The sequence below is a fragment of the Chelonia mydas genome, chromosome 6 (assembly GCF_015237465.2).
Source record: "Chelonia mydas isolate rCheMyd1 chromosome 6, rCheMyd1.pri.v2, whole genome shotgun sequence".
Classification (NCBI taxonomy): Eukaryota; Metazoa; Chordata; order Testudines; family Cheloniidae; genus Chelonia; species Chelonia mydas.
Genome location: NC_051246.2, coordinates 39,350,803 through 39,377,355, shown reverse-complemented (window position 1 = coordinate 39,377,355; position 26,553 = coordinate 39,350,803). Strand labels below are relative to the sequence as shown.

Below are 26,553 nucleotides of genomic sequence, written 5' to 3'. Positions count from 1 at the left end.
TATGGAGCCCAAGGGCGTATATCAAGAGCAGCCATAGCAGCTATTTACAGCTGGATAGAGTTCTTAACAGTTTAGAAAATCTAGCATTAGAAGGTCATAAACCTATGTTAACAAATCCACGTGAGTGCTATGAGCCAAATTTTACCTTTTGATGCATGTATCCAACTGCCATTGAAATCAGTGGAAGCTGATGAGCACATATGAAAATGGAGTACTCCCCACACAGTTTAAATTGGCTTAATTCCTCTAATACATGCACCCTGTTGCTCCACACAGCATTTATTAGACAGTTTCATTTGGAGTTTTATGTATTTATTTTCTCTGTCGAAAGCATTACACTGTTCTGTTTAGTATGAAGGGTTTTATGGCATTCAGACTTGAAGTAAAACTTCTCTTACAATATAATATAACTGAGCTCAGAAATGCGATGTCATTTGATATGCTCTCTGTGGTTTGATATACAATACATGCTACAAAAGAATCACACAAAAAATATGTCATAAGGTAGCATTAAAAGTGTTCTCCTCTGTATGCTGCAGCTCTTTCTTTCCACAGTGTTACTGATTCTGCACTTACAAAATTAAATCAAGTGTCACAAGAACAAAGGCTGGATTCTGGGAGCATGCCACTGACTTTGCTGGGAGTAGGTTTGGACTTTAATGTTTGAAGAGCTAATGTTGGAAGGGTTAGTACAATATTGCCAATCTCAAGTGTTCAAAATCATAGGTCAGGTCCCAAACAGTCATGAGGGTGGGTTTTTTTGTTTTTGTTTTTTTAGATAAATAAATTTGGGGTTCTTTTTATTTGCTTTCTAGGATTTGAGCTTTTAGTGTTCACATTTTCAAGCTTCCCTCTGTAATTTTGAGGGCTAGAAATATACTTTTATTTCCTTGACGAAAGCTGAGATTCGGCTGCCTTCACATGATTCCAGGATCTGGGGCTTTACAAAAAAATACCCCAGTAGTAATCATGGGAGTTGGCAACACTGTCAGAGTTCTTTCATACTCAGGATGGTCATGGGCCTCATATGCAGCATGCCTATCTCAAATTATTCTTGCTTGTTGTGGGACTAATTCAAAAACAGTTAGCTGCACAGTTGCCACTGTCAGACTCGGGGTTGCATATACACCCACATACCAAACACGTATGTACCAAATATACACCCTGTGCCCTAAGCTCCTTCCTTAAACTAGAGATGGTCAGAAAAGCAGTCAAGTAATTTCAGCTTTCCATGGGAAAGATCTAAATAAATCAAAATGAATATGTTAGTTTTATTTCAACTTAAAATGTCATTTTGCTTTGGTTTTTGGAAATCAAAAACATTTTGTTTTCCATTTTTAGAGTTTCCTCCTTATCCCCTTTTCCTCTCTTTTTTGTTGGGAAAAAAGTAAGAAAGTAGGAGAAAACGGGAGGGAAACCTGATTTTTTTCTGATTTTTTTTTCCAGTTGGAAAACAGTAAAAGTAAAAAACTTGGTTTTCCCCCACTTTCTCATAGTTTCTCTTTTAAAAACCTTCTCCACTCTTAAATTAACAAAGGGAGAGAAGGGTGAGAAAACCACCCCTGGAAAATCCCCAAAGTTTGCAGGGGAGCCAAAATTAGATGGCTCACTTTGCCCTCATATTCTCCCTGCTGATGTGCAGGTTTTCTGTGGAGCATCTATGGCCCTAGGTGTTCAATCCTGTAAACATCTGTGAATGGGAACAGCTTTGCTCATCTGAGCCATTCCATTGACTTCAAAGTCTTTGCTGGATCAGGCACTAAGAATGCAGTTTTAATGTTTTTTGTTGAAAACTAACAAGTGATAAACAGTCTGGGTCTGATCCTCATCTGGTGTAAATCAACATAGATCCACTGAAGAGTACACTGTGAGAGTACACCATGAGAGTACACCGATTTACATCAGGTGAGGGCCTAGCCCAACAGAGGCCTAATTTTCCTCTCACATATTCTAGTTTTACTCTGATGTAATTCTACTGAAGAGTTACCCCTGACTTACACTGGTGTGAGAGAAGATCTAGAGTCACTAGTGGGGTAGAAGAGAGAGAGAGAGATGGCATATTTTCAAAGTGCCAAAATTAATATTTACAAATGATACCATTTGTTCAAGCAAACTGGTATAACTTGTTTGTGGATCCTTCAAAACATTACATCCTATCAGTACAGGGACCCGTTATCAACCCACACAGGGAAAAGAAAAGAACAATCTAAAATGTTAGCACCTAAATTTCTTGCATGGATAATTCACTTGATATATATTTTGGCAGCTCAACCTTAATTTGGAGACAAAAGAAACCCACACAAAAGACAGTATGTGTACAATGAAAGTGAATATGTAGATGTTTACAAGTTAGCAGAGTATGACATGGCATCCACCAGAAATTTGATATTCACAGCACAAAACAGCAGAAACATACACATAGGGCCTTTTTATATGGGGATCATTGTCAAAAGTGTTTTCAGAACATAAACCTTAAGTTGTAAATGTTACTCCCCATTCATTCTCAAAGACATAACAAATGAGGGAAGAAAAGCAGAGATATATTTGCAGTTGAAAATGTTTTTCAGGAAATGATCTGCACAGGAATATCATTCTCATTCCATTAACTGCTGACTCCAAGCCAACCATTTGTAAAAGTAAATATGCAAACTGGACTACAACAACGTGTCTCACTTTAATGTTCCTGCATTAATAACCATACTCTCTAAAAGGGTCCATTTTTTTTGGATGTTTAATTTCTCCATTAAACAAAACCTAGCAGAAAAGATGTGTGGGTGGTGGGGGAGGGAATCCTACAATTTAATTCTCTTGTATATAGTACAAATTAATTGAACTTTTCTTAGATGTCTAAAGCTATTCACTGGTACTTAAATACTTTTTTTGCTGGTATCTGACTTCCCCCATGCAATAAATAGAAAAAACACAGATTACACATCATGAATAAGAGAACTTATGAAGGATCAAAGGACTCCTTACAAAACCACTTGTACTGCTCCTTAACCACAAGACACTCAGCCCCACTGAACTTTGCATGCTTCCAAATTCCTGTTTGGGATAAAGGACCCTTCTCAGCATTCCCCTGTGATTTATAACAGGTAAGAAATGATCCAGTGTCAATCTAATGTAGGTGCCAATGATTCCATTCATTCCTTTGGATTCTCTCAACACATCTATTAAAACATGTCATCTCATGTATGGGTTTTCAATATGCTTGAAAAAACCACGAGGTGGGGTAGGGAAGACAGGTAGATAAGAATCCAAAATTACTTTTTTAATTCCCCCCTCCCCAGAAGGACAAATAGTACCAAACAGAAATTTTACGACTTTTCCAGAACATACCATGACTAATAAAGTGTCTGGTCTAGATGGAAGCTCCTGGAAATAGCCTCAATTTTTAACGCCTTGTTGGTTCTTACGCAATTCAGCAGTGGCAGGGGACAGCTGTAAGTTATTATTTGGTCTGCTAGTGATACCACTGCACGAAAAATTTATGTTATCATGGTGACAAATTTATTGCCAAGTCGGACTTATAGTTCTCACTATGCTGCATGCCACATCCACTCAGAACTTCATGGTGACAGCAACGATAGAACTCAGATCCTCGCCCCAAAAGCACAGGCTTCTACCACTTGAGCTGAAAGAAAATCTCAGGTAGCCGCCTGCAGTATAGAGTCCTAAACAAAGACAGGAGCAGTCCTGATTCCCAGCCAACAGAAGGCAGCCAGTTCATTACACTATTTGGTTTCCAAAAATTGAGTTAAGTTGGGGAGGGGGGGCGTTATTTTATGGGATTGATTTTCCCCTAATGTTCTGTGAATTACCAAGCAACTTATCCAACATCAACAAGAAGCGTTCATGCAGAAAAGAGAAAACCAAAGATTTGTTCCAAGAAGTCTTTTCCAGTTCAAAAAGTTCTGTCTATTCCTCAGAGAAATCGCAAAAATAGTTCTCAGGAATGTAAGGGCACACATTTGTTCTACTAGTAGCGTGACAATGGTTTGCTGAATCTCTTGCTCATTTCTCCTTGTGGACACAAGCCTTGTTTTCTGAAGGAGAAAAAGTAATACTAGCCCTACTGCATTCCCATGATCTGCCTCGCATTTTTTTCAAGTGGATTTAGGGAAATGATTGCACATATGTTATATTCGCAAGGGAACTAAAGTTTCTTTTCCAGGACAAATATGTAGCATATGCACAAAACAGGACTGTAGTTCTGAAATTGTAGCTCCTGGAGCTGCTTCTATCATAATGGACAAACATCTGTTCGTCTTCAAGAAACATCTTCTTCACAGAAGACCAGGAGTTATGTAGAACTTCCAGATATTTTTACAACCAAGAGGAACAAAACAAACAAACTTTTCTGCCATGAGGGTCTTCAAGTTCTTCTCCTTTGTGATTCAACATGCCCTATGAATAAGATTTCTTTGGTGTAAAGTTAATCATGATAAAACATGTGGATGATACCAAACCGGAAGAGTCTCAAACACAAAGGAACACAGGATCAATGTGACCTGGAGAGATTAGAACAGAGAAGAATACAGCAGACAGGTGTGATTTATTATTAGTAGCCTGCTGCACATGCTCATATCCTTCACTCGTCCTTAATCTAGTTGAACATCTAACTGGGGTCTCATGTTTCAGCAATATGATCACCTTAAAATGGGCACACCATTAGTGGACTTACGTTGTGCATCCAGTTTTAAAAATCACTTTACATGCATTTAATTTTTGTAAAATGTAATATTTTTGTGTAATCTCCTGTGACCTGCCTGCTCTCTACAATTCTCTGGAGAGTCAGGACCTACAGTTTGGGAATCATGGTCTCAGACAAGCCACTATGTTTTAAGATACTGAATTAACTGCCATGTGCTGATGGGAAGAATGTATGTATTGGTCTCTTCCTCCTCATCCTTCTTAGGGTAATTCAATATGCGATCCTGCCTAACAAGTTAGTTCCTGTTTCAAGATTCTTAGTTCAGGCAACTGGTGACTTTTCTTCCACCTCACTGCCACTTATTGTTATTTATATAGCATAAGTGCTTAAGGAATACCCAATTTGATTTTTTATTTTCTTACAGCCAGCAGGTTCTATAACCCATTGACAGTTTCTGAATCAACTAGACTTTAGGATTCTGTTTTGTAATTTACTGCTTCAAGAAAAGTACATGTCTACGTGTTTTAATGTGAGAGAGATAACATGTAGTGTCTATCAAAGTATGTTCATTTTAAGGCCCAGAAACCTTGACAGCGACCTTTTAGATAGGAAAGCCATTGGAAGCCTGTATGTTGATGAACCAAAGGCAGATTATAAGCAATTATAACTGTAGCTTCATTGTTGAGAGGCCACGCTGCCTAGTGGTTAGAGCAGTGTACAGGGAGTCAGTTCTTGGGCTCTATTGGGCTCTATCTTCTTTGCAGCATTGGACAACTTTACTCTTCCGCAGGAGAGGCATAACACTACTTACCTTCGGCACAGTGGTGTCATGAGGCTCAGTTAATGTGTGTATAGTTAGAGCATTCAGTTCCTCTAATGAATGGTGCTGCATTAGTGCAAGATGTTGTTAAGAGTAGTGTATAGAAAATATGTAACTTAAAATGTAAAAAAAAGTTGGGTCATGTGTTAAAAGATGATGACACAGAAATACCTCCACTAAGGACTCGACTGTTTTATACAACTGACAAGGCCAAGAATGCCTCATTTTCAGCTGCGTTTTTGGTGCACTTTGTGAAGAAATCCAAAGTTTGTAAAAACTCATAAGAGAAAGCAGCATGTCAGAACCAAGCTAGAATCTCATTAGCTGGGAATTTCCCTGGCACAGATGAGCCCTCATCCAGCATAGCTCCCACCCTTATTGTCCACAAGCTAAGGAGCATTTGAGGGATTTTTGAGGGATTGGAAGGGCATGGCTGGAGCACATTAGGGCTCTGGCAATTCCTGGCTAGTGGAAAGCCCCTTGAGGGCCCTAGTCATATGACATAGATTAGAATAGCCCAGATGCTCTCTAATCTATGCCCCAGCTATAGAACCAGCTCCAGAAATCAGGGAGCTGCAGCTAAATCTTTTGTGTCCACCTCCTTCACAGCTATACCTAATGTGTACTAGCCACAGCTGAGACTCTGGGCCAGCGGTTGTCAACCCCCGGGCCACCTGGGGCACAATTAGCACACAGCTGCGACCCAGCTCAGCTGCGTGCTAAAGGCCAGCCCACGTGCTAGGGTTCGCCAGGTTCCCGGCTGCCTGGCGCAGCACAGTCAGGGGCCCGGAGTCCAGGCCAGCCAGCCTGCCTGGCAGGGTCAGGGACCAAGGGTCAGGGCAGCCGGCCCACCCTGCAGGGGCAGAGACCCGGGGTCATGGCAGCTGGCCCTCTCCACGGGGTCTGGGGCTCCCAGCCAGCCCCGCAGGGTCTGGAGCAGCTGCGTGGCAGGGGTCCAGGGCGGGCAGCCAGCCGCCCTCACATGGCACGGGTCTGGGGTCAGGGTCCAGGTTACTGCTGCCCTGCAGCCCAGGTAACACATTGTGTAATAAGTTGAGAACCAGTGCTCTGGGCCATTGCTACTCTTTTCAATCAGTAATAAGGTTTTTATGCTTTGCTTTGAAAATTAAACTGAAAATTTAAAAAAGAAGATGTTCTCAGAAAACTTGGAGGCAGAGTAAGGTCTCAGGGGCATGGCTGGGAAACCAATACAAGTGTCCAGGACCCTAGCCTGGGGAAACTAAGTTACTCTTCAGTTAATACAGGGAATGAGCCAGCACTTTCCATTGTAACCTCTCAACACACTTTACCAAAGTTAATTAATTTAGAATCATAGAATATCAGGGTTGGAAGGGACCTCAGGAGGTCATCTAGTCCAACCCCCTGCTCAAAGCAGGACCAATCCCCAACTAAATCATCCCAGCCAGGGCTTTGTCAAGCCTGACCTTGAAAACCTCTAAGGAAGGAGATTCCACCACCTCCCTAGGTAATCCATTCTAGTGCTTCACCACCCTCCTAGTGAAAAAGCTTTTCCTAACATCCAACCTAAACCACTGCAACTTGAGACCACTACTCCTTGTTCGGTCATCTGGTACCACTGAGAACACTCTAGATCCATCCTCTTTGGAACCCCCTTTCAGGTAGTTGAAAGCAGCTATCAAATACCCCCTCATTCTTCTCTTCTGCAGACTAAATAATCCAAGTTCCCTCACGCTGCCCTAATAAATCTTGTGGTCCAGCCCCCTAATCATTTTTGTTGCCCTCTGCTAGACTCTTTCCAATTTTTCCACATCCTTCTTGTAGCGTGGGGCCCAAAACTGGACACGGTACTCCAGATGAAGTCTCACCAATGCCGAATAAAGGGGAATGATCACGTTCCTCGATCTGCTGGCAATACTCCTACTTATACGGCCCAAAATGCCATTAGCCTTCTTGGCAACAAGGGCACACTGTTGACTCATATCCAGCTTCTTGTCCACTGTAACCCCTAGGTCCTTTTCTGCAGAACTGCTGCCTAGCCACTTGGTCCCTAGACTGTAGCAGTGCACAGGATTCTTCCGTCCTAAGTGCAGGACTCTGCACTTGTTCTTGTTGAACCTCATCAGATTTCTTTTGGCCCAATCCTCTAATTTGTCTAGGTCACTCTGTATCCTATCCCTACCCTCCAGCTTCAACATCCCAGGGAAGTAGGAAATTATTACTATGCCCTTTTTACAGATGGGAAAAAGTGATGCACAAATTGATTAAGGGATACATTTTGAGTTGGGTCAAGACTCAGCCTCCCTGTCTGTGTAGATAATCTGTACCTGTAGAAGGGAAGCTGGGTGTTTAAAAATCTATCCCTAGTGACTTGCTTGCAGTCATACAGGAATAGCACCCAAACCTCTTGATTCCCCGTCCTATGCCATAATCACGAGACCATCCTAGCTCCTATATCTCAGCTCTGGGAATTTTCATCATGCCCTATGAATCACTCTTCATGAACCCTTCATAAATCCTCTTGTGCATTCCCAATCTGCAGTAATTTCTTTCTAAACCCAATCACCTGCTCTAGCCTCCGGTTGCCTCTTCCCAGGGAAGTGGTGTACTGGTGTTATTTGTTGGAGTACAGTATTACCACGTTGTTAAATTAGAAAACAAGTGGTACACAATATCAGCAACAGCATTATAGGAATAAACTGTCTTGTGAACGGCACATACTTTGCTGTTGTTCTTTCCAAGATACTTTGAACAAGAAGTAGCTCATACAATCATTTGCTAGCTCCCATCAAGCAGGGCTATAGCACTAGAAATAGCTACCTACAACATACTGCCTCTTAAGTGTACTTCACTCACACTCCTCAATATCCAGCTTCTTTTTTCAACATCCAGAATATTGAGACTAATAGTAACTCTAGTGCAGATTCAAAGTTTTGCCACTTTGTATTGGACACATGTTAGAATCTGAGTAAATAATCTTAAACGGATTTTCCATAGCATTAACACAAATTCAGAGGACTCCAAACATAATTTTCAACCTGCAGATGTTAAAGTCATAAATATTGATTTAATTTCAATAGCATCTTATTTAAACTGCTTTATGTACCAAAAGGGCTTGTGGATTGAAAACAACAATTACTTACAGCTATTCGTATTAAGAAATATTTAGTGAAGTGAAAATAATATGAAAAACTAAAGTACTCTCTGTCACACAAACCCATCTGAAAATCCTCATCTGAAACATGCTTTTGACTAAACTAAGCAATTTATCCCTATGTAGAAATTCAGACTCTGAAGTTTATTTCATATAATTTTCACATTGGTTCAGATATTACTAAGAGTCTGATCCTGCACTCACTGAAGTTAATAGTAACACTTGCATTGACCTTCAGTGGGTCTAGAATCACACCCTAGTTAATATCTCATATTGTAGAAATATTTGAGATCCAGAATGACATTTGAAATGAACAAACTACAATGTTGTCTTCCACTGTTAACTGGTGGGAGCTTCACAATGCAAAGTCTGACCAAGGCAACAGGACAATAACCACCTGCCCTCAATTTTAAAATATTAGAAAACAAAAATTAACACCCCTTACAAAAATGTAAGTGCAGAAAGTAATACTCAGACACCATAGAAATTGAAACATGAAAAACACTGATGAGTAGTGTAGGATCTCTTACCTTTAGGGCAAAAGGCTCCACAGCCCATTATACACTATCCAAGTCACCCTCATTTTATCTGCACAAGGAGCTGTCTGTAAGGTATTTCAAGGCCCCCTTTTTGTTGCTGTTCTGTGAAGCTGTATTCGTAGCTGTTGAGCTTGTTTTCCAACAGAACGCTCCTGATACATCTCTCAGCTCAGTGCATCACTTCAGAACAAATGACTGACTGCCTATATAATTTAATATGATGCCACATGAGACTCATAGACCATCTGCAAAACAAACTAAATCTGCCTTTCGCAGCTTGGCAGGTTGTTGTCTGGAGAGCTAAGATGCAGCTTTGACTATATCTTTACCTGTCATATGATCGAATGAAAAACTCGAATGGCGTCTGTAAGGCATGTAATTTCATGCAATCTCAGACTCCAGTTCTAATGCTGAATAACTGGTATTTTCCCCCTTACAATTTGGGATAGAATCATTGTTATCCTAAAAGGATGGGGCAGGGCAGAATGGAGACATGGCAACAGGAAGTGGAACACCTGGATTTTTGCCTGCATTGGTTTTGAAAAAAATCAGAGGTGCAGAATGATAAAAAAAACTAAAAGTGGTTGAAGAGTGAAAATCAACATAAGCAGCCAAATAATTAAAATATATTTCCAGAATTGAGATGCAAATGTAATATGGTACAAGGGAAGTTCAAATTCCACTCCTACCCACTGTGCCTCTTCTCCATCTATAGGTCCTACTCCCTCTGAAATAGATGACAAAACTCCAACAGGAGGAGGATCAGGCCCTAAAATGGAAACAATCACATACAGAAAGTTGGAGGGCAAGGAGTGAAAATGCATGAGACATCACAGGACAGTAAAACACCTGGGAAAGGAAAATATATAATCCTCTTCCGCTCTAGAGTGATTGTGGCTTAGTAGAGGACCAGATGAAATAATAATCAGTTTTGACTTGGTGTCAAAACTGAATTGCTATGAAGATATTAAAAAAGGAGCTGTAAAAGTTCCTGAACGCCTGTTTCCACTTGGAGCACAAGGAGGAAATGACACATGACTGGCTCCATCCTGAGCAGCAGAAAGTGGTTACCTTTCTAGTTTCCATTTAAACTTCATCGGAATTACCACTGCCAAAGTCATAAATGGACACCGTGGGGTGCTCAGAGTTATTCATCTGTGCTACAAACCACCACTCACCCTTGGTCCTGGTTCTGAAGTGACCCATCATAGAAAAGATACAATGTACTCTACAAAAGGCTCTTGCATTGCACCGATCACGGTGTAGCCATGGGGGAGCTTTAGGTGGGGCACTTAACTCACATATGTTCCTTAATGAAAACACTGTGGTTGATGGGATGTTCACTGAGCTCCAACCTCTCTCCTGGAAGTTCTGCTGAGTAGCCCTCTACAGTAATGAGGGCTATCCACCTGGCATATTGCATCAGCACCCGCGTCCTCACAGAGCAGGAAGGTGAGAGTGCTGCCATTTGAATAACACCAGTTAATTGTGGAAAAAATGAAATGAAATACCGAAAGTTTTCTCGGTCTTTCCTCTGATTTCCTCTTTAAAACGCTGCTTGTACCTACCATAGTTCCAGGAGGACCCTGTCTAATTAAACTAATGTACCTGGGTGTAGTTACAGTAGTATTCAGTGGGCAAGAATGAGAGCTTTGTAATAACCAAAGTCGGGTTGTTTTCTGAGGGATAACATTTGCAGGAGTCTGTTTAGTCAGGAAGTTTAGAATTCAGGTCTGAAGCACATGCTTGGGGGTGGGGAGCAAAGTTTTGTAAGTACACACTCCTGTCAATCCATTTTCGCTTCCCACAAACAACTTCAAACAGGATTTCACCTCTACTTCCTGTAATCTAGAAGAAATTAATCATTTTATTAGTCTCAGATTCAGAAAATGTGCTTCCCTTTGCCCTACGCAGAAATCATTGCAGAAAAGAACAGCATATTGGTGAGATGCTTTGGGCCTAGGCTTCCCAAACTGTCATAAAGGGTTGATTTTCAGCCCCAAAATTTTCAGCTTCATTAAAATAGGAAGTTTAGCAAAGGGAGGAGGGAAATCTTTTTCAAGTGGTTTTGGCCATCAATATAGGAAACAATTTAAAGTCAACATGATACTGATAGCTTAATTTGTGAAAATGGATAAATACCATATCTGCCACATAGCACATTAACCCATGTAACAAAGAAATACAGAAATAGCACTGCAATGCTTGGTTAAAAGGTTTTGGTTCAGAGAGGAGGAAATTTAATTAAAGCATGTAATGTCAATTACTGTCATTTGTAATTGTATTATGCCTCCCTAGAAATAATGCAGACACAGAATTCTAAAGTTACCTGCATGTTTGATGTAAATGAGATAAAATTATCTAGGTCCTGAGAAAATCCAGATAGTAGTAGAAAAAATGCACTCTGCCTAACCTCATATGTCATAAAAATTAATGATTTATGGACCATCTTTAAACTGTTGATTATATGAGAAGTGATGTGCCTCCAGTTTAAACAGATAAGCCAACAAACACAGCATTTGGCTTGAGAAATTTGTGTTTAAAAAACTTGATGTTATGCCAGGATATTTTTAAAAATACTAAGCCAAATTCTGTTACATCAGTTTGCACCAGTAAATAATTTGGCCTTCTGTTTATATTAATAAAATCTATCAAAAAATTACAGGGCCTGATCCTGGATGCTACTCTTTCTTTTTTGCTCTACCCTGTACAAAAGGGACAGTGAGCTAGTTGTGTGCAGGGAAATCCCCAGGTGGCAAAGCCAGAGTAGTCAGCTCTGCATCACCGCCTCTCCCTGCACACTACGCATAAGAGGCATCAGCATCTATCTATACCTAGCTGTTATAAAGCACTTGTTCATCCATAGATCTCAAAGGAAGTCAAAGTACCAATATTTCCATTTTACAGATGGGGAGACTGAGACACAGAGTGGTGAAAGGACTTGCCCAAAGCCACCAAAACACCACTGGTACAGGCAGGAACTGAACCCCAGGCCATTGCCCTCTCCACTAAGCCACACTATCTGTCTCACTATTTCCTAGAAGTTACTGCAAGTGAATGTTAAGAAGCCTTGAGGTTTCTCTAATTTTAATTAGGAGCCCTGCAACTTGCCACCAGGACTGAAGGGTGAAAAACTGGTGGAAAGTCCCCCATACTCTACCACTCCCAGGCATGCCTACTGCTGCACCCTGGAGGATGATACTTTTCTTAACAATATAGTGTTACAGAGTGTGGTAATTAAAACGCAACAGAATAATGTAAGAGAAGCTGTTGTTGTTTTTAAAGTAAAAGCCAGTCAGGCTATTTCTTATAGTCTCTAAGTCCCACACATGTATTGTGTCTGTCAAACTCCCCTTGAGGCATTTTAAGGGTGCGTAGATCACAAAAGGATGCAGATTCACTTAAAAAATCTGAATCTAATCTACTTGAATGGAAAAAGACAGGAATCTTGTCAGGGAAAAAAAGAATACACACTGTATGAATAAGGAGAAGCAAAATTACTGTCATATAAGAACCCAGGGAGAGAGAGATAATGGGCCAGAACTCATGCTCAGTGTAACTATGGTGAGGTCTCTACACCACTGCCCTGCCTCCCCCAATCCTGAGGTTGACAGAGGCTAAAATGATCCTTTCATAAAGAAACCTGCCTCAGTGGTCTCCTAGACCCTGCTCTGCTGACCGTAGAGTGCTGTGCCCTCTAGCTCCACACCCTGGAATATCTCTTCTTGCAGCTAACACATCCTCTCTCCCAGGGAGAGTGGCGGAGCAGATGGTGTAAAACCTGCCATGGTGGTTTTATGAGTTCCAGTAGGGTTGGTTTAAAGTCATTTTGCACCACTCTAGCAGCCAGTGCAAAGGGCCCTTAACCACAGTCAAGAATCTGGCCTAGAAAACACAATGCGCTAGATATTCAAAATTCTCTTAGCAACAGCTAAAAGTGAAAGTATAGGGTGGCATTTTCAAAAGCTCTCAACAAAACTCAGATTTCAATGGGAGAAAAGTCAGGCCAACACTGAGGACTTTGGAAAAACTCATTTTCACCGGGAACCTTAACAAAGGGTAAAATCCACACATGAATCATACTGAAACAGACTAGCATTTTGCAAAAAGGAGTGGACAATTGTCAGGGTTGTATTTTTAGAAGTGCAAATATAATAAATCTTCAAAGAAAATGTAGGGCAAGTGACAAGTGTTACATTGGCAAGTATCATTCAAGCTCAGCAATTCTAGAGGACTGAAGCTCAGGACAGCAAAACATTAAGAACAACAGAATGGCCATACCGGATCAGACCAGCGTCCATCTAGCCCAGTATCCTGTCTTCCAACAGTGGCTGATGCCAGATACTTCAGAAGGAATGAACAAAACAGGGCAATTTAGAGTGATCCATCCCCTATCGTCCAGTCCTGGTTTCTGACCATCTTGGCTATTAGCCATTGATGGACCTATCCTCCGTGAACTTACCTAACAATTTTTTGAACCCACTTATACTTTTGGCCTTCTCAACATCCCCTGCCAACAAGTTCCGCAGGTTGACGGTGCACTCTTGCAGGAGTAACTTCTTGTGTGTTGTGCTGGTTTTTTTTTTTTCACATCTGCTGCCTGTTCATTTCATTGGGTGACCCCCTTCATTCTTGTGTTATGGGAAGGAGTAAATAACACTTCCTTATTCACTTTCTCCACATTGGTCATGGTTTTATAGACCTTTATCATTTCTCCCCTTATTCATCTCTTTTCTAAGATGAACAGTCCCAGTCTTTTTAATCTCTCCTCATAGGGAAGCTATTCCATACCCCTATTCATTTTTGTTGCCCTTCTCTGTATGTTTTTCCAATTCTAATATATCTTTTTAGGGATGGGGCAATCAGAACTCCATTCAAGGTGTGGCCATACCATGGATTTATTTAGTGGCATTACGATATTTTGTGTTTTATTATCTATCCCTTTCTTAATGGTTCCTAACATTGTTAGCTTTTTTGACTGCTGCTGCTCACTGAGCAGATGTTTTCAGAGAACTATCCACAATGACTCCTAGATCTCTTTCTTGAGTGGTAAAAGTTGATTTTGTATGTATAGTTGGGATTATGTTTTCCACTTTATATTTATCAACATTGAATTTCATCTGCCATCTTGTTGTCCAGTCACACAGTGAGCTCCCTTTGTAACACTCTGCAGTCAGCTTTGGACTTAACTATCTTGATTAATTTTGTATCATCTGCAAACTTAGCCACCTTACTGTTTACCTCTTTTTAAGATCATTTATGAATATGTTGAACAGCACTGGTTCTAGCACAAATCCTTGGGGGATCCTGCTATTTACCTCTCTCCCATACGAAAACTGACCAATTATTCCTACCCTTTGTTTCCTATCTTGTAACCAATTACTGATCCATGACAGGACCTTCCGTCTTATCCCAGGATTGCTTACTGTGCTTAAGAGCCTTTGGTGAGAGACCTTGTCAAAGGCTTTCCGAAAAAGTCCAAGTACACTATATCCACTGGATCACTCTTGTCTACATGTTTGTTGATCCTCTCAAGGAATTCTAATAGTTTGGTGATGCATGATTTCCCGTTACAAAAGCTATGTTGACTCTTCCCCGACACAGCATGTTCATCTATGTGTCTGATAATTCTGTTCTTTACTGTAGTTTCAACCAATTTTCTTGGTACTGAAGTTAGACTTAACAGCCGGTAGCTGCCAGGATCATCTCTGGAGCCTTTTAAAAAAACTGGCATTACATTAGCTATCCACCACTCATCTGGTACAGAAGCTGATTTAAGCAACAGGTTACATACCAAAGTTAGTAGTTCTCATATTTGAGTTCCTTCAGAACACTTGGGTGAATACCATCTGGTTCTGGTGACTTTTTACTGTTTAATTTATCATTATATTGTCTACTAAAATAAATTACCACTAACACAACATGATTCACTCATATCAAAAATGACTTCAGATTAAGAGACAGACTCTCAGTAGGTTGACAAATCCACAGCTATGCAATTGTTATTTGTTGTGCCTCTTGCAAAAGGTCCAAGTGTGAATAAATATATGACAAGACCACCAACTTTCATCTTGCAAGCAGCTTGGGGAGTCGCAACACACAGGATGAAAGAATCACATTTGTTATTATATTTATATTCACGTCTCTAGGTGACTTACATCCATAGAGATACTCCCAATCCTTACCAAAAAAATCCATTCATAAGCTTTTCAACTTGAAATGCTCAACAATATAACTCCCCCCTCCAAACCAGTAACTCCCATTGCCCGCTATTAAATCAGGTTATGTGTTGGTCTAAAGCTTAACTAACCAGATATACTTATATTGAGTAATGAAGTAGTGTAGAATTATCACTGTTTCATAGGTAAGGAAACTGAGGCACAAAGGGCTTGACTCTGCCCTTACTAATGCCAGTAGAAAGGGAGAGAAAGTACACTTAAGTCAACAGAGTTCCAATGGTGTAAAACTAGTATGGAGATCAGAATCAGTCCTAAAGAGATTAACTGCCAGATACTGCCACCCTTACTCATATTAGTAGTATCTTCCTCCAGTGTTATAGTTTCTATTGATTTCAATAGGGCCACTTGCGAAGTAAGGTACTATTCACTGAGAGTATATCTAGCAGAATCTGGCACTAGGTAATTTGCTCAGTGTTACAGATTATGATCTCACTTCCACAGGTGAAAAATTACAGTGTAATTACTCCTGATTTACACCGGTGTAAGTGAGGTCATAATCAGGCCCAGGGTCTGTGTGACACTGCCAGGAATAGAGCCTAAGCCTCTTGACCCTTTGACTTGTATTTGAACAAGACCATCTTTCGTTTCTTGTCCCTTTCTTGTTACTTTCTCTCTGTCTTCCCTTTGTCTCTTTGTTACTTAACTTGGACTCCAATTTCCGTCATCTCAGGATCCTATCTGCTAAACTGCATTATATACTCCACTTCTTTTTTGTTCTCTCTCACTCTCTCTCTAGAATATTACCTAGCTGGCAATAAGTTTCCTGTGAGAGACTACTTTCCTGTCACACATTAAGCAATTTACTGACAACCACTGTTCCCATACAGTTATGCACCTAGACAGTGAATTGGTTAGCAGTTCCATATGTCAGAATTGCTACAGTTTTCTGGAAAATTGTATTACTTTGGGTAAATAAAAAAAGCTAACAGCAGCAGGAAAAAAAATCATAAAAATGTAGCCAAATTTGTTTCATCCTGCCTGCATCAGCAAATTTGGTCAATGACCTCTCTATATGAGTCATGCAAGAGCTTTAAAACTTGCAGTGATTTATATATTCAGGATAGGAAGTTCAAGGCTTACATTTTTATTCCCTAACCATACATTATTTCTCTCTACACACAATTTCTTGAGAATTACCTCTGCCCTGAAATATATAGGCATAATTTTTTCTGCTTCATGATGCATATTAACCAAAACCACTCATCTCAATAACAGTCTCTATGTTTTTGGCTGATTGCAGCAGATGTGTAGGTTATTCCTGGAACCCTAGCTGGTAGATGGCTTTCATTATAGTCTTAGCCATGAAAACAGGCTTCTACCAATAGTGGCATAGTTTGTGAAAAGGTAATTCTGAAAGGAAAAAAAAATCTTTTCATTTTTACAGGATACCAAAAATACAAAAGATCTCTTTCCTATATTCTACAATATTTTAAAAATAAAATAATTCCACCATATAGCTCTTATCATCTTCAGATCTCAAGGCACTTTACAAAGGAAGGTAAATATTATTATCCCCATTTTACAGATAGGAAAATTGACTAAGCAGTGAAGTACCTTGCCCAAGATTACCCAGCAGGCGAGTGGCAGAGATAGAAATAGAACCCAGGTCTCCTTTTGAGTTCCAGTCAAGTGCATTATCCATGAGGCCACAGTGCCTCTCCAGGAGGGCTTGCATTCCCAAGTTTAAATTTAGAGTCGCAGAACTTTTGAAGAAAAACCACCAGAATACAAGATAGAAACTAGTAAAACAAAGTTTCTCTCTTGAGTCATGTGCAGAGAGAATATTTTGTTACCAGTTTGAGTAAAAATAAGCACAAGTGGCTTTTTAGATTATGTGGTAAATATATATAATGCTGCTTTCCTTTCTACCAGACCTAGCGCTTAACTCTCACTAAGGCAACTCTGAATCAAGAGTTACCTTGACTTTTGGAGAGTTCTATAGATGCTTTATGGAGCTAGTTTGGCTGTTTTCATAAGTTTATCATGCTTTTTAACCGATGTCGTGTACATTTGGGATTAGGAAGATAGAAGGATGACCCTATGACACACAGTATAAAACATAAAAAGAAAAGGAGTACTTGTGGCACTTTAGAGACTTACAAATTTGTTAGTCCCTAGTCTCTAAGGTGCCACAAGTACTCCTTTTCTTTTTGCGAATACAGACTAACACGGCTGCTACTCTGAAACCTGTCAGTATAAAACGGATACTTGTTGTAGGTATTTGAATATTGAACTCTAAGCCCAAAAAGTTTTATGCCAGGGTTCAGAGCACAGATCTTTTTAAAGATCAATAGGTACATTTAGTTTATTGAAAAAGTGAATGATTCAGTTCTGGAACCTCAAGGCCAAAAAGAACATATTTTGTAGAGAGCTGAGCTAAGAAAGTTCTTTTTTTTCTAAAGCTTATAAACTGGGATTTGATTTTGTAAAACCGGGGGCAGATTCAGATCTATATCCATTTGGTCCGAACCACCACGTTCAGGGAGGAGGAGGTTAGGAATTCAAAAAAAGTATGAAGCGTTGACCTATCACCCATAATAAGCAAAGCAGGTACTCTTTGTTTTGGAAAGCCTCATTCATAGGTTTTGCCAGACCTGGTACGGTTCAGCTCCTGAGTTCTATTTTATTTAAACCATCAAAGTCTAGTACAAGAGTTTCGAGAAACGTTACCAGTTTGGGCCCATCTCTAGTTTTAACATCATTCCCCTTCCTTTGTGGACTAGGCATGAGGGAAGCAGGACGTCACAAAACAAGGAAAAAAATTAAGCAATTTCCTTTACTATGACTCTGCTGTGCAGGTTATTATCTTTCTAACCCTCCAATTGAACAATTCTCTAGAGACAGAGTAAGTAAGTACTGTGTTGATCTTCAGTTGTAACTGGCGAAGCCATCATACTGAGAGACTATCTTTCCCCTTTCTTTTCTGCCAGTCCTAGTAAATTAAAATCCTTTCAATTGAGCTGTGTGATGATACTTATTGTGAACCCACCAGATGCTAGTGTCTACATGACCTAGAACAGAGGTGGGCAAACTCCGGCCTGCGGGCCACATCCGGCCCGCAGGACCCTCCTGCCCGGCCCTGAGCCCCTGGCCCAGGAGGCTAGCCCCTGGCCCTCTCCCCTGCTGTTCCCTCTCCCACACAGCCTCAGCGCGCTGTGCCGCTGACGCAATGCTCTGGGCGGCCGGGCAGCACAGTCGCAGAGCCCCGGCCTGAACCGGTGCTCTGGGTGGCGCAGCCAGCCATTGGTGCTCCAGGCAGCACAGTAAGAGGGCAGAGGAGTTTGGGGTGGTGGTCAGGGGGCAGGGGTGTGGATAGTGGTCGGGGCGGTCAGAGGGTGGGGAACAGGAGGGTTGGATGGGGCAGGGGCCCCGGGGGGAAGGAATTGAGAATGAGGGGGGGTTGGATGGGGCGGCAGGGGGCAGTCAGGGGTGGGGAGTCCGGGGGTGATCAGGGAACAAGGGGTGGTGGATGGGGCTTGGGTCCCGGGGGGGCCATCAGAGGACAGGAAACAGGGGAGTTGGCTGGGGAAGGATTCCCGGGGGAGCCGTCAGGGGGTAAGAAGCAGGGGGGGTCGGATAGGAGGAAGGGGCCGGGCCACGCCTGGCTGTTTGGGGAGACACAGCCTCCCCTAACCGGCCCTCCATACAATTTTGGAAACCCGATGTGGCCCTCAGGCCAAAACGTTTGCCTGCCCCTGGCCTAGAAGCTAACATGCCTTCAGCACTTGCCCCTGAGCTTGTTGTATACCTGGCATGCTACCAAATATCTGAGAAAGTTTGGTGTATGTAGCAATGGCTCCATAAGGCGGTGCTAACTACAGTTATTCTCCGTTCATCCTCTCACCTGTCAGCTCTAGATAACAAAGGTGATTTATTTTCTTAGGTCTGCAGTCCACTAAAACTTTCCTATACTCAATGGACCAGCAGGAGACTCCTATGGGCTGGTTGTAAAAGAAAATTTCTCTCCTGCTGCCATCCTTCTGGAGCTACATTATTTAAAAAAAAAAAAAAAAATTAATTACCTACCAGGAATCCAGATTAAATTACAGGAACTTTGTGCCAAACCTTGCAAAACCCTGCATTAAAATTCACTACACTTCCAGGTCTAAGAAATTAAAACCAGAACACCCAAAACCCTGGACTGATTCCAATCTTTTCTGACAACACTAGTTTGAATGAGTTAAAAAGCAGGAGAAAGATATCAGCCTTGCACAACTGTCATGAAGAATACCCAGTCCAAGCACAAAATCCAGTTGTCTGTACTTTTCTCTGGTAATTATGACAATACGGACAGATCTGGGGTTTTGTTTTGAAACCATCTATGCTTATCAGATTTTACAATGTACTACTGCGAAAGGTTGCACAAATATTAACTAGCTGATTTTAATTTTTTTAATGGCCAGCTCTCCAAACTCAACCAGGGATCACTAAAGTTAGCTGTTTTCATTCTGGCTTGTCCATCTTTAGGAGTAATAAAGAATCTGCCAGCCATATCCTGTCCTCAATTTCACTTCAGCAATCCTATTGGCTTCGAAGGGGTTTCACAGATAACAGAGGGTAGAATTTTGCCCTGCAGTATTAAGTTAGTAAAGAAGTCGGTTGATGATATATTAGCCAGAATTGCATCAAACTCCCTCTCTCATAGCTGTGGTGGTTCTGCAGTGCTAGCAGGAGTAGAAAACTAAATCATCATTTTTGTCACTGAAGTAAGCAGATATGAATCTGGGTATGCTCGGAGGGCAGCTGATCTGTTGTGTATGGAAACACCACTCTTACAAGTATCAGAGGGGTAGCCGTGTTAGTCTGGATCTGTAAAAGCGGCAAAGATACCTGCACGAGGAAATAAGGAACAGATCAACAGAGCCAGACGTGTACCCAGAAGCCTCCTGCTGCAAGACAAGCCCAAGAAAGAAACCAACAGAACTCCACTGGCTATCACATACAGTCCTCAGCTAAAACCTCTCAAACGCACCATCAGTGATCTACAACCCATCCTGGACAACGATCCCTCACTTTCACAGGCCTTGGGAGGCAGGCCAGTCCTCACCCACAGACAACCCACCAACCTGAAGCATATTCTCACCAGCAACGACACACCACACCGTAGTAACTCTAGCTCAGGAACCAATTCATGCAACAAACCTCGATGCCAACTCTACCCACATATCTACACCAGCGACACCATCACAGGACCTAACCAGACCAGCCACACCATCACCGGTTCATTCACCTGCACGTCCACCAATGTAATATACACCATCACATGCCAGCAATGCCCCTCTGCTATGTACATCGGCCAAACTGGACAGTCCCTACGTAAAAGAATAAATGGACACAAATCAGATATTAGGAACGGCAATATACAAAAACCTGTAGGAGAACACTTCAATCTCCCTGGACACACAATGGCAGATTTAAAGGTAGCCATTCTGCAGCAAAAAAACTTCAGGACCAGACTGCTGAGCTTCAGTTCATTTGCAAATTTGACACCATCAGCTCAGGATTAAACAAAGACTGTGACTGGCTAGCCAGCTACAAAAGCAGTTTCTCCTCCCTTGGTGTTCACACTTCATCTGCTAAAAGAGGGCCTCATCCTCCCTGATTGAACTAACCTCGTTATCCCTAGCCTGATTCTTGCTTGCATATTTATACCTGCCTCTGGAAATTTCCACTACATGCATCTGAAGAAGTGGTTATTCACCCATGAAAGCTTATGCTCCAATACATCTGTTAGTCTATAAGGTGCCACAGGACTCTTTGCCACTTTTACAAGGTCACTTTTCATAGTAGAACTACAATCTAAGCCTCACAATATCACTTTGATGTAGGGATTTGTCACAACACCCATTTTACAGATGAGGACAACAAAGAGAGGATTTTCCCAGTACCCCACATGAGAGAAGGATTAGAATTTAGGAGTTCCTGGCTCCCAGACCCATGCTTTAGTCCATTAAACCATGTTGCCATTCAAGTCTAAAACTTATTTTTACTTGTAATCTACAAGAACTTACAAGAACTTTACTTGTGATCTACAAGTATTAGAGACGGGCATACTAACTCTCTATAGTGTGCAATTTAGCAGCATTTTAAAAAGGCATTTATTGCTGTATTTTCTATCTGAAAGGTAAAAGCCTATTTTCTTCTCCACAGGGAAAATTGCTAACTCTCTTGTTTTTAATGTTAGTAATTTATATTGCAGAGTTTGGAGTTTAATCTCAAACTTCCTGATATTCCTTCAGTATAATGGATATTTCTTGTAATTTTTAATTACAATTTGTATTAATTATATATGTGGCAATTTCACAGTGTTAGAGCTATGGGGCCAAGTTCCACGATCGGCTACTCCACGCATCTGGAAGTCATTGAAGTTTCACTTATGTAACAAAGGCTCAATGTGTTCTCAGAATGAAGATCAAAAGCACTGACTGAGATAGGAAACACTTCTAATATCTTTTATTTAAGTCTAGGTGTAATAAAGGAGAGTGTTGCTGTCAACAAGGTCAAAGAAAGCTGCCATCTTGTTTTCAACCATAGGCTAAAGGGATACAAGCCAAGACATTTAATTTATAAAAACAAATTGAAGTTTTTCAGTTTCTGGGTCTACAAGTGATGAATGGGTTTATGGCCCTCTCTGCTCCCAGGGGGCATGCGGCAAGAGGGGCTGCACTCTATTGCAGTAGCACCTGCATGCAAATGCAGTGGTGTCAGCTTTAGAGCTCCGAAGGGAACCACTTGCCAGAGGTAAATGCCGTTTGACAGCAGCTCCTAATAAGAGGAAGGAAATGAGGGAGAGAGACAAAAGTGATAGGAAATAAAAGGACTTTATAAAACAGGGTTTATTGCTTTCATTTGTGGAGATTTTCCTTTGTTCTGTTTAAGCACTGTGCCTTCCAATTCCAGATACAGCACAAAAGAGATACTTGTCTAAAAAAAGTTTATTTCTATCTGGGATTGCCTTTCAAGACACGGCACAAACTCAGTCATACATTATTAGGAGTAACAATGGACTAGCTCTAATTAACTTGGCACAGCCTTTGCTTATGATACCAATCAAATCAATATTAAGGGGGATTGCACACTCTCTCATTACAGCACAAAATGGGCGCCAATCTCTTCAGGAAGATTTTTGGGTCAGAAACTGTGTTTGAGGTCAGCGTATTTGGCTTCTCCTCCTCCCTTTTTAAACAGGATGGAAAAAAATATATAATTATGTGCTATTTAGTACCTGGATAAAATATACATTCAGGCAGCCTACATTGTATGACTGAAACTAATCCAATATGAAGACGTCTCAGTTTAAAAAAAATAAAGATTTTAGTAGCTCACAGAGCTCAAATTAAATACTTAAATAGGTAACACTAGATGTTTCTCATGCTGCCTCACATTTCTCTATTTATTTTTATCTGCAGGATCAGGCGTGTTAGAGAGGGAGGCCTGGTAAGAATTGCCTCAGACATCATTCTTGGTTACTTACATCTGTGGTCAATTTTCCACACTTTCTTCCATAAAAGGTAAACGAGGCGCTGTACTTGCAACAGGATAATCTAAACAATATGAACAATGTTACTGTTAAAGACCATCTGGTTCATCAAGCACAGCTCCAGACTGTTAACTCCTTGAGTAAAACGGGGAATCATGTAGCATGCATTTGTCTATACACAATTCATTTTTAAACTGATAAATGTTAGAGCTCCTGAGACACAACAGATTCAGCGTGCAGGGAAAATCAGTCTCTCTTTTTATACTCCGTAGATCTGGGCTAGCAAGCAACATTTATATGTAACATTTTCTACAAAAAGTCTCTAGGCTGTTCTGTAAGTTTCTATCAATCAGTTCTACATTTGGTTTTTGGGGTGGTTTTGTTTTTTTCTGGTCTCATAATCCACTTAAAAACTAAGGACCTGATCCTGGAAAGGTTTAAGGACACAGCTTTTACCCATGTGAGTAAAATTATATGCTTCAGTCGATAAAGAAACAGGCCTTGAAAAACTAAAGGATTTAAAAAAAATTAATTTCAGAAGTCAACGTAGGGTCACAAGAAAGTAAAAAAAAGTAACAAATCCCAGCCCAGTCTTTTGTTGTGGTTTCTACAAATCCTTACCTTTTCAAAATCCATCAGCTCTTTATTCTTTTGGCATTAGATGGATGTGCACGTAAACAAGAAAAGCGCCCCATAGGAAAATGAGCAAAGCAAGAATTAAAATTACTTGGGAGAAGAGAATGGAGGAAGAAGGTAAGAAAAGGGGAGAGAGAGATAGTACTTTAAATATTCAAGAGGCAGTGTAATCTAGCATACTGAACACAGGACTGAGGGTATGCCTACATTGCAACTGTGATTACACTACGTGTAGGAATGCCCTTAGCTAGCTCTGATCAAGCTAGCTCTCTAAAAATAGCTATGAAGCCGTGGGCAGCAGGACTGGCGAGCAGTCTGAGTACATACCTGCCTGGGACCCGGGGTATGTACTTAGAGTAGCTAGCCGATGCCACTGCCTGTGCTGCTGCAGCTTCGCTGCTATTTTTAGCGAGCCAGCTTGATCAAAGCTGGCTCAGGAGTGCCGACATCTGCCATCACACCGACCGCGTAGAGACATACTCTGCGGTAGAAACACCTGAGCTCTAGGGCTGGCTCTTTCATAGACTTAAGCGGTGTCCCAAGAAACAGGTCATTGTGTTTCAGATTCCCCACATGTAAAATGGGAATAATACTTATACACATCACAAAGGTATTGTCAGAAATAATTAAAAGTCTGTACCTTGAAGATGTAAGCCCCAAGGCCGTGCTAGCCAACACTGACTTCAGTGGAAGTCTACTGAACATTAGCTTCAGAGTAGAACAGGCACAACCCAGAGTCATGTGAGAGTTAAACAGTATTATATATGGCCAGTTTACATGTGTTAAATGTGCCCATTTGCCTTCTGCAAACAACACAACAGATGCTGTGTGTGTTACATCAAAGCCAAAAGACACTTTTGTAAACAGACACTCACCAGTACGCAGTGGCTGCTTTTCACAAGGCATACTTTACAGTAACTGTGCATGGAGGGGGTTAAATATTGGTCTTTGTTACAGCTGTGCAATCCCATGTTGCCTGACTGTAACTGAGAACAGGATTTGGCTCCATAGGTTCCTCCCCCACCCCTCAAATTTTAATGACAGGGTGAAAAAAATAATTTATTGAACTAGAAAATTGAAATACTTCTTTTTCAGTCTTTTTTATTTCATTCTAAAAATATTTTTGGAAGGAGAAAAGATTAAGCAAAAAAAGACTAAGCAGAGCTGGAGTTTTTCTTTGAGAGTAAACAACAGGGGATTTTCATATTCACTTGGTTTCTGGTTTTAATTCCATGAGCACTTTAAACAGAAGCACTGCTATATCTAATTTCTAGGTAGAGCACACACGTTTCCAAACCCACTGCTCCAACAAATTCTTCCACCCCCACAATTCAGCATGTGTTGATAAACTCCTTTTAAACGCTACTACAGTCTGAGAGTCTCATTTTCATTGATGCCATTATATAAAAGACCATTGGAACATGATAGATTTTTAGTTTCCAAAAAACTGTTAGAAGGAGGAAGTATTGGGTTTTATTTATTTATTTTTCCCTTTAGAAATCACTTAGCATATGCTCATGACTCACCATAGGGGGAAAAAATAGAAGTTACTGTACACAAGCTGTCTCAGACAGTTTTATGATTAATAGGGTTAAAAAGTTAGATTCACATTTAAAACTTATATTGATCACATTGAAACAATTAAGGCTAGCTGGTAAGCATCAATTATAAAACTATTTACAGGCCCAGCAAAATTTAAGAGATTTACAGTATAAACAATATTGCATTACAAAACAATCATTGTAAGTCACTCACCAAAAGGATAAAATTCCTCCTATGGAACATAAGATTTACCGGGATGAACTTTTTCAGAGTTATTCTAGTTTTGAAGTACAAAATGTTACAGTATAACAATATACTTATTATGCCTTTCTTGATAACACAATGAAGGCATTCTAATTGCTTGTTGTACCTAATTTGAACCCCTCCTCACAACTCATAACTAACATTGATTTTGGGGAATGAAGAGTAGACCTCATTCTCTCTAAATCAGCACAGAGTCTCTTACAACATCTCCTGGTGGAATAGCATCATGTACATAGCAGAAGTTCAAAATCCTACTAATAATTCTGTATCTCTGAGAGAAAGAATTGTTTAAAACTTATTTTCTAGTAATCTGCCTTCATTCTCTGGAAGGTAAAATTCACTGATAGAAACCATTACATACATGTCAGACAACTGCTGAATTTTAGTTAACACCATTCTACTGGAATAATGCAAACACATGCTGAATGACAAGTTCATACACTCTAACATCATTCTACAAAGCCTTAACTTACATACTCAAACTCTTTAGACTTAAATCCTGGCAGACACTAACACTGGGTGTTAAGGTTACCATTTTCAATTTGGCCCAAAACAAAATTCCTGGATTTACAAAGCATTTCTTGAGCTACGTCCACTCTTTAATCCTAGAACAATACTCTTACAATAATATTTAGCATTTTTCATCTGTAGAGCCAAAAGTGCTTCACAAAGGTGAATACGCATTCTCATTCCCATATTATATATCTGGAAACTGAGGCACAGACTGGTTAAGTGCCCACAATTATACGTCAATTTAGTGGCAGAGCCAACAATAGGATGCAGAACCTCATTCCAGGTCTGGTGTTCTCTATGCTGAACCTATGTCCTCCTCACTACCCCATGACCTCAAACTATCTGAAATCAGAAAGATACTCACTGCTCTAAAGTGAAAGATTAATTTAATACCAAGAAATGTAAATCATAGTGTAATTTGACTAATTAGATACTGTATGGCACAAAAGGAATGTTATATATTAACTTTTATATATAAAAAGTTTAAAGTGTATGTCAATGAGTTTAACCCTCAATTGTTACATACTGTAAAAATTCAAGTGACAAACAAAATAGATTTGATACCCAAATTGTGCTGTTGGTGAAAGACTTCAATGAAAACTGGCGGCTGTTAGAAGAACGATTGACTTAAACTGAATTGTGAGCATGTGACCAGCCTTCTTACTTTAGAGACAGAAATGAGTATTCTCTCCTGTGAAAATATTCCAAACAGGACAATAATTCCCATTAATAA

The 26,553-nt window shown here is 40.5% G+C and overlaps 1 protein-coding gene across 10 annotated transcripts in view; it reads right to left on the bottom strand.

Annotated features, from left to right (window-relative positions):
- The window catches only part of PARVA (parvin alpha), a 98,449-nt gene that overhangs the window by 44,380 nt on the left and 27,516 nt on the right, over positions 1–26,553 (bottom strand). For 2 of the 10 annotated variants that reach the window (XM_043550240.1, XM_037899834.2), the window contains exons 1-2: positions 23,487–23,516; positions 22,860–22,929 (exon numbers count right to left, since the gene is read on the bottom strand). The exons of 4 other annotated variants lie outside the window; for them this stretch is intronic. In XM_043550240.1, the coding sequence (XP_043406175.1) occupies positions 22,860–22,929; positions 23,487–23,501 (85 nt within the window). In that variant the 5' untranslated portion in view covers positions 23,502–23,516. Of the gene's footprint in view, positions 1–9,137; positions 9,502–22,859; positions 22,930–23,486; positions 23,517–26,553 lie in introns of those variants that run through there. 4 more of the 10 variants (XM_043550239.1, XM_037899832.2, XM_043550242.1 and 1 more) reach the window with 3 other exon arrangements.